Raw genomic sequence first — 8044 nt, 5'->3', positions numbered from 1 at the left:
TGGCTACCACCAAAGAAATAAAATGCTAGATGATGACACACAGAGCCTGAAATATCCAAGTGTGAACATGTCAAGATCAAGTTCCTATGTCTCTTCAAAACCACGCGCATCCACTTATTTCTGGACGGAGGGAGTAGATCTACCTCGCAGGGCTCGATGTACTCGCGGACATAGCTGCGGTTACCAGATCGACATAGCATCCACGCGCATCTACTACATCGACTTTGCAGGGGTTACCAGATCTGAGAGGGGAGACAGAGCTTTACCTCGCAGGGCTGGACGTACTGGCTGGCCTCGTACAAGGCATCGATTTCCTTGTACGCCGCCTCCCTCTCGGTAGCGGCGCGAGCAGCAGCAGCAGCCACCGCATCAGTGACGCCGCCCAGATCAGCACCAGCAGCTCCCGCGCCGCCGTCCGCCACCGCACCAGCAGGCGCAGCTGCTCCCGCTCCCGCTCCCGCAACCTCTCCCGCGGCCGCCCCCGCAGCCGCAGCCGCTCCCTCTCCGCCCTCCAAACCAGAAGCAGCCGCGGCAAAGTTCATGTCCATTGCCGGATCTGTGCTTCGCCCAAGAAATGGGAGTGTAGGGAGAGAGGCTTTGTTCGCCGAAGAACTAGGGTTAGGGTTTTCTCTCCTCTGCTTTTTGCCAGAAATGGGGATGGTGGGGAGGGGATGCGGCCGACTGGGGATAAAGTAGTGGACTCTTTTGGACTGTGCGCGTGGGCGTGGACCCGTGTGTGGACCCGTGGGCATGGACGGGCGTGTACGCGGAAGGGGTATGTACGCGGAAGGGGTACGGGCGTGTATGTATTCTCGCGGTGATACGCGTACCTTCTCGGGCTAACGGGTCCTGCGGGTTTTGGAGCGGGCATTTCTATACCCAAATCGAAGTTGAAAAGACGATCCTGCCCCTCGCCGCGGAGTAATCTGGGTCGTCCTTGTGTTCCGCTCAACATACCCGTTCGACGTTGGGGGTCTATGGAAGCAGTCGCCTAATTATAGAACGTGGATTCATTTTATCCCTAGTGAGGCAACAAAAGAAAGGTAAATACTATAATAGATCTTGAATTTATTGTCACTATTCAATCATTAAAATCATGCTACTTCATCTAATACACACTTCTCCCGACACATGCTCTTACATGCAAGTTGGATCAAAATAAATACTTAAAAACGGAATACATGATATGCATCTATCACTACATTCTACACATAATATGTTCCGATCTCATATATCAATATATGGTCATAATAATACAGCTTAAAATCCAAGAGGGCATTACGAAGAAAGCCGGTACTCTAAAAATCCAAAGTTAAAAGCCGGCCTGAAATCGCTAAGATAAAACCCGTACTATTTCGCGTATTTTTTCTTTTGACAACTATCTCCATTCAAATGAATAAATAAGGTGTATGTTTTTTTTTAGAAAATCAAACTATGCACAATTTGATTAATTTTTTTGAAAAATCATTAACATGTATAATACAAAATTAATATAAAAGATAAATCATGAAATATATTTTCATATAATTGTTGATATTTTTAAAAACAATCAAACTATGGTTACATTAACATTTCAGAGAAATATATGCCGTATGGAAGGAGTATCGAACGTAGATACTCCATGCTAGCTCAACACACTAGCTGGCTCAGCCCACGCCTGGTCTCCGACCGGCTGCCGACGAACATACGCGAACTTGGAAATGGAGAGTAGAGTAGTACCACGATCCTACGTATGCCGACAGGACGACAGTGCCGGACAAAGCAGGTGCCCTAGTGTACCTTTGGACAAAGCTCATCCGGCAGCTACCTCGGATAACCATGCCCGTGCCCACACCCACGTACTCCCGGACGTGTCGCCCGTCCAGTGTCTCCCTGACGCGTGTCAAACAGTCAACACATCGGGGACACCGGGAGGCGTGGGTTGCGTCCGCGTCGTCGCACACGCGCCATCCCCTCGCCGCCCGACCCACCTGCTCGCCGGCTATATAAAGGCGCCGCAAGCTGCTCCGTACGTCACCAGCATCAAGCAATCACACACCCCGTACAAGCAGTCTCTCACACACAATACAGCACCAGCTAGCGTCGGTTCTCAGTTGAATTTGAAGGCGATGGCGTCCAAGCAGCAGGAGAGGTCGGAGCTGGAGAGCATGGCCCGCGAGGGGCAGACCGTCGTCCCCGGCGGGACCGGAGGGAAGTCCGTCGAGGCGCAGGAGAATCTCGCCGAAGGTACGTACATAATGGCAGATATGTATTATGCATACGAACCTGTGATTTCTTAAACAATCAATTTCTGATACTGATTACGACGCATTGGTGCAGGGCGCAGCCGAGGTGGGCAGACTCGGAAGGAGCAGCTCGGGGAAGAAGGGTACCGCGAGATGGGGCACAAAGGCGGGGAGACTCGCAAGGAGCAGCTCGGAGAGGAAGGTTACCGCGAGATGGGGCACAAAGGCGGGGAGGCTCGCAAGGAGCAGCTCGGGGAAGAAGGGTACCGCGAGATGGGCCACAAGGGCGGGGAGACTCGCAAGGAGCAGTTAGGGGAGGAAGGGTACCGCGAGATGGGGCGCAAGGGCGGACTGAGCACCAAGGAGGAGTCCGGCGGCGAGCGCGCCGCCAGGGAGGGCATCGACATCGACGAGTCCAAGTTCAAGACCAAGTCCTAGATGACCAGTGCTCACCTAGCAGAGCAAGCAGCTCAGTGCTGATGTCTGAAAGTAGCTGGCTGTTAGTTTACCTCCGTAGTGCGCCCCGTACCACTGAATAATGTAGGTCAGATCCTGACGATGTGCATGCATGTAGGCGATCATATGTAGTATGATCATGTGTGCTTCGTAGCTATAGCCTGTAGTGGTTAGTTGAGTCAGTTAACCAGGTGTCCGTGTTAGTCGAAGTGTGTTGTGGCTCATCTGGCTTCCCAGCCAATGCCCAACAGTGTCCTATGTATCTTTGCGTCTTCAGTAATGGTAGTCGTTTGTTGCTGAAATCTAAACCTTTAATATGAATGCTACCACGTGCTAGTTGTTGGGTTTTTCAGAGTTAAGACATTGATGCTCGTAACTTCCCAGTCTTCCTCATTTCAACGGAATTACCACTACAGCATTAATTAGCGAATAGTAGTACTATAAGCTTAATCTCTCTATTGCTACTGAACAACAATTGTTAAAACTGAACCAAGAGAGTTAAAACAAATAGAAGAAAACCAACGTGCTGCAGAAACATGGCAAGGAGTCGCACGAGCTCTAGCTGCATATAGTATGTTTAATGCTGGAATTTCTTCTCCCAAGTGCAATTATCCGAGACCGATGATTAGCGGGTCTATCCCTAGCTTGAACGCTCCATTAGAATCATGGATGAGAGTGTGCTAATGAGAATTTTATGAGTGCATGATCGATGTTTTCAACCTAATCTGGAAAGATCACCAATGCCTGATGACTGAAGCACACAATTACCTTTGGCTCCTCCTACATTATAGTCAGTACAAGGAATCCAGAACGCAGAGATTTATTACCTAACATCGTTTGATTGTATTTTCTGTCAAGAAGGGGCGCTAGAAATGTATTTCTGTTTTTTTTTTCTGTTGGATGATCTTCTGATTTCTATAGAACTTGCACATTTTACTATAATGTCTTAATGTTGCAACAACAACATAAAGTTACAAACCACTGTACACATTCTACTATGAGTGGCCTTGCTGCAACAACAACAAAATAAAGTGTCGTGATTCTCAAAACATCATAAAATGCAACACACGGTCGATGTATTCCATCTAGAGCTGATTGCACTTCAAAAACAGCTCCCAAACAAATAAGCGCTAACTGTTCTAAACGGCTTCAAAGTAGAAATAACCAATCTTCTGACCCTAAAATAAATCTTCATCTTTTACCAGGCCGGAAACCCACTGTTGATCTTAGGTGCATATGCTCTCGCTATCTGATTTATTATTGATGTTAAAATATTCCAAAAAAAAAAATTCGCATCTTGACGTTCGACGTGAAAACCGATTTTCTTTTTGTCTCATGTCTTAAAAAGATGGAAAATGTCTCACGAAGAGTTCTTTTTAGCAAAAAAATTATATTATTTCACATAACAAAAATTATTTATTTTTTGAACGACTTTGCGAGCACATGGAACATCGAGATGTAAGCGCAACATTTTTTAAGAATATTTTGGCATTTCCGTATGGGACGATTGGATGGTATGGGCAGGTCAGGTCGTTAAACCTTCTTCCTCGCGATGCCCTTTCACCCAGATGTATGAAAACTCATTTTAATCACTTCAAAATATTCTATTTATGTTTAATAGAATAGCTCTAATGATATGTTTATCGATACATTCATAATTTAGGATCCTGTGAAAACATGCATAAAAGGTGTGCGCTAGCTCCCTACACTACCAAAATCCTATTACTACTTATGCAAAGTAAATATGCTTCTTTTCGCCCAACTCAAGCCACGTGAAGAGTGCAAGCAACATATGTAGTGAGTTTCCAACCTCTCATTTTGATGTTCTTGAAAAAAATAAAGATGTTGGGGTGATAGTAAGGTGGAAAAGAGATAGTGATAAGCATGTCACTTGCTGCGCTATAAGAAGGTGGAAAAGAGATAGTGATAAGCATGTCACTTGCCGCGCTCTGATGGGAATATTGAACATAGGCTATATGTCGTCGTGGTGAACAGACAGATGCCATGGGATGGCTTAAGTTGGGGTCGAATGTGCGCTAGAGGATTCGGGTGAGGGTTTGGTTAACAGGGAGAAAGGGTTTTGGAAGAAACCGGTATGTATTCCTTAACTTGGTCCTTGTCCAGAGGTAAAAGATGTACAATACACGATTTCTTACAAGCGATGCTCTAATGAATGGAACCTCCCGCGCAGGGGTGTGCCCCCTCTCCTTATATAGGGGAGAGGGTGGCTTACAAGGGAAGAAACCCTAATGGCATCTTTGATGAGCTAAGCTACTTTATAAAGCTACTTTGGCCCTACTGGCACCGGTTATGACTTTAATCAAGGAGCTGTGACCTCCGCCGATATCTTTAGTGGCGCCATCTTGGTTTGGCGTCAGGGCTTCACTTAAAGCTGATTTGCTTCGCTCATCCTTGTCCTCTTGCTCCCGAGGGAATCTTTAACCAAAGTGCCGATAGGCTACAATGTCCCCTGGTTCCGGTACACCGGTACCTTATTCCGGTATCTTCTGAGTTAGCCGCGTAACCTCTTAGAACTGGCACTCCGGTATACCCCTCTGGGGATACCGGTTTGCACCACCTTTGGCTAGCCGAACTTTAAGATACCGGATCACTTTGTGATCCGGTTTAACACTGCCCAAACATGGCGAATTTGCCATAGTCTTGGTCTACCGGGGGCATCCCCCCAACATTAGTCCCCGAAGCTGGTATAGCTTGGCGGAATCTTTCCGACAAGCCATGCCAGGTTCCTCCTCAAAACGTACCGGATTAATCCTTGTAAGGGTATTTTACCCTTATCCATTATTTTGGTAACAATGACACCGTGCTAGAGTATTTGACCTAATACGTTTATAAGGATTATCTCAGGTATTAGGCAAAGAGGCATAAATGGTGTATCAAAGGAACAAGAAGGCTAAAGGAGACCCCCCCACTTCAACAACAATCGAAAAGGGGTCTACAGCAGAGATCCGGTCTGCCGCCCGGTTGGACCGGCCTCCAGACCGGCTAGTCCGGTCGACCGGGCGCCAACCATGCTCCAAACCAACGCCTAAGTGATCCGGTTTGCCGCCCGGTCAGCCGGCCCCCAGACCGGCGAGCCTGGCGTGCGGTCCGGTCGACCGGGCGCCAACCGGGCGCCAACCGGAGGTGCTCCTGGACGACGCGAAGTGTCCCCCGGTTAGGATCCGGTCCAGCATCCGGTCACAACCGGCAGGTCCGGTCACTGGCCCGGTCTGACCGGCCTGCAGACCGGACAGTCCGGTCAGGGGTCCGGTTGACCGGGTTTGTCGAGAGAAAAGATGAGGTGGCAAGTGACCAACGGCCATATTTCGTAGAACACTATAAATAGGCCTTCTCCTACCTCAGAACAGTTAGGCACTACACTACAAGCTGTTCTTGAGCTCTCTCTCTCTTACTCCATTGCTAGAAACACCAAAAGCCTCCGATCTCCCTCCTCCTCCACCCAAACTCAAATCCCTCCGGGGAATCACTAGAGGAGGACCCGATCTACTGTTCTACCGAGCCAAATCTCATTCCCCCTTGTATTCATCGAGAAGCTTGCTTCCTAGGGTTCCTTGGAAACCCTAGGTGGGCAAGAGGAGTCCGGAAGCATCCGGGCTGTGGATTTGCTCCGGGCAAGATTGTGAAGGTTTGGAGGCTACCTCAAAGTCTACCACAAGTGAGTGAGCTATTCCTTCATGGGATAGGCTCCGGAGAATAGGGTGAGCCTTCGTGGCGTGGGGAATCCTTCGTGGGACCTCCACCCCTCCAAACGTGACGTACCTTCTTGCAAAGGAAGGGAACACGGGAATACATCCTCGTCTCCGCGTGCTATCGGTTATCTCTAACCGAACTCCTTACTTGTGATTTAACTGCCTGAGAGAGCCTTCGTGCTCGAGTTAGTTGTATCCTCATATAGGTTGCTTCACCTAGTTTGCATTAGGCTCACCTTTATATTCCGCAAAGCCTAATATTGCAAAGAAAGAATTAAAATATGTAGAAACCTATTCACCCCCCCTCTAGGTTTACCATCTCTATACTTTCAATTGGTATCAGAGCCTGGACTCTTATTAAGGGCTTCACCGCCTTAAGAGTGAGATGGATAAACTATTCGAGGGTCTAGATGAAAACTCTAACCTTTCGGTTAAAGAGATGAAATCTAGATTCTTGGCATATGATGCCGAGAAGAAGAAAAAGGAGGATGAACTACAAAGCCAAATGGCAGAGATGTCTGCCATGCTTAAGAACTTGACTAGCGGGCCCCCTAGTACGGCTTCGGCCTCCCTAGGGAGCTATCGTGAAGTCAACCATGACAATCACAAAAACACTTCACCCATGCCTCATATAAACCATGGTGGGAATGTTCCCCATTTTGATGGAACTCACTTTCCTTTTTGGAAATCTTCTATGGAATCTCATATTCGCAGCTGCAGCGTGGAGTTATGGGAGATCATTGTTCATGGATACCGGGAGCCACAAGATCCCATTCGGTTGACCTCCACCGAATTCTACAACCGTCAACTCAACGCCTCCGCACGTGACAAGATTAGGAGTGGCATCAACCGCAAGCTCCTTGATCAAGTCAATGACATAGACTCCGCTAAAGAGTTGTGGGATCGAATCATAGTACTCCAAGAGGGAACCGATTTGATCCAATCAGCTCGTTATGAGACCGCAAAGCAAGAGGCCCATCAATTCATGATTCGAGAAGGAGAGTCTGTGGCCGATGCTTATGCAATACTTGGTGCTCTTAGAGTAAGGGTCAAGGGAATTGTTGTTGAGAAGTACAATGATGGCTTCGAGATGAATGAAGCATTCATAAAGTCCAAGGTCATTGCTATGATTTCCGTCAATCAAGAAGACACCAACCTTGCACTCAACTTGCAAATCATGACCAAGAGTGCCGACCTCAACTCCGATGATCTAGTCTCCTATGTGGCCGCCAATGAAAACATGGCCAAAGCGGGAAAGAGGCTCATGGCAATGAACCGTGTTGATGAAGCCTCACACAACCATGAAGCGCCACACAACCTTGCTCTCAAAGCTAGGGCCGATCATGGAAGCAAAGAAGACTATGAAATTGAAGAAGATGAAGAGATGACTTCACCTAGTGACATTGCTACCGACTTTGCTTTCTTTGCCAAGAAGTACAAGGCAAAATTCCCTATGCTTCTCAATGACAAGAAGAAGAAGAGAACTTGCTACAATTGTGATGAAGATAGCCACTTTGCAGATGAGTGCCCTTATGAGAAAAGGGTAGACAAGCCAAGATTCATCAAAGGGGTCAAGCCAAGATTGAGCCAAACCCAATCAACGATCGATACAAGAAGAACAAGGGAAGAGCCTTTGTTGGGGCCGAGTACTTG

General features: G+C 47.7%; 1 protein-coding gene across 1 annotated transcript; it reads left to right on the top strand.

Moving 5' to 3' along the window:
• The first annotated feature begins 2022 nt into the window (after window positions 1–2022).
• LOC127311619 (late embryogenesis abundant protein B19.4) lies at window positions 2023–3033 on the top strand. Its single transcript, XM_051342070.2, has 2 exons — window positions 2023–2226; window positions 2320–3033. The coding sequence occupies exons 1-2, from the start codon at window positions 2109–2111 to the stop codon at window positions 2661–2663; spliced, it is 462 nt and encodes a 153-aa protein (XP_051198030.1). The 5' UTR covers window positions 2023–2108; the 3' UTR covers window positions 2664–3033.
• The last annotated feature ends 5011 nt before the right edge of the window (window positions 3034–8044 follow it).

This window comes from Lolium perenne, chromosome 1 (assembly GCF_019359855.2).
Source record: "Lolium perenne isolate Kyuss_39 chromosome 1, Kyuss_2.0, whole genome shotgun sequence".
Taxonomy (NCBI): domain Eukaryota; kingdom Viridiplantae; phylum Streptophyta; class Magnoliopsida; order Poales; family Poaceae; genus Lolium; species Lolium perenne.
The sequence above is the reverse complement of the archived record's forward strand: the minus strand, read 5'-3'. Positions and strand labels throughout refer to the sequence as shown.

Coding starts and splice junctions, on each gene's coding strand:
- LOC127311619 (XM_051342070.2), top strand. CDS start 2,109: ATGGCGTCCAAGCAGCAGGAGAGGTCGGAGCTGGAGAGCATGGCCCGC. Junction 2,227..2,319: donor GCAGGAGAATCTCGCCGAAG/GTACGTACATAA, acceptor GCATTGGTGCAG/GGCGCAGCCGAGGTGGGCAG.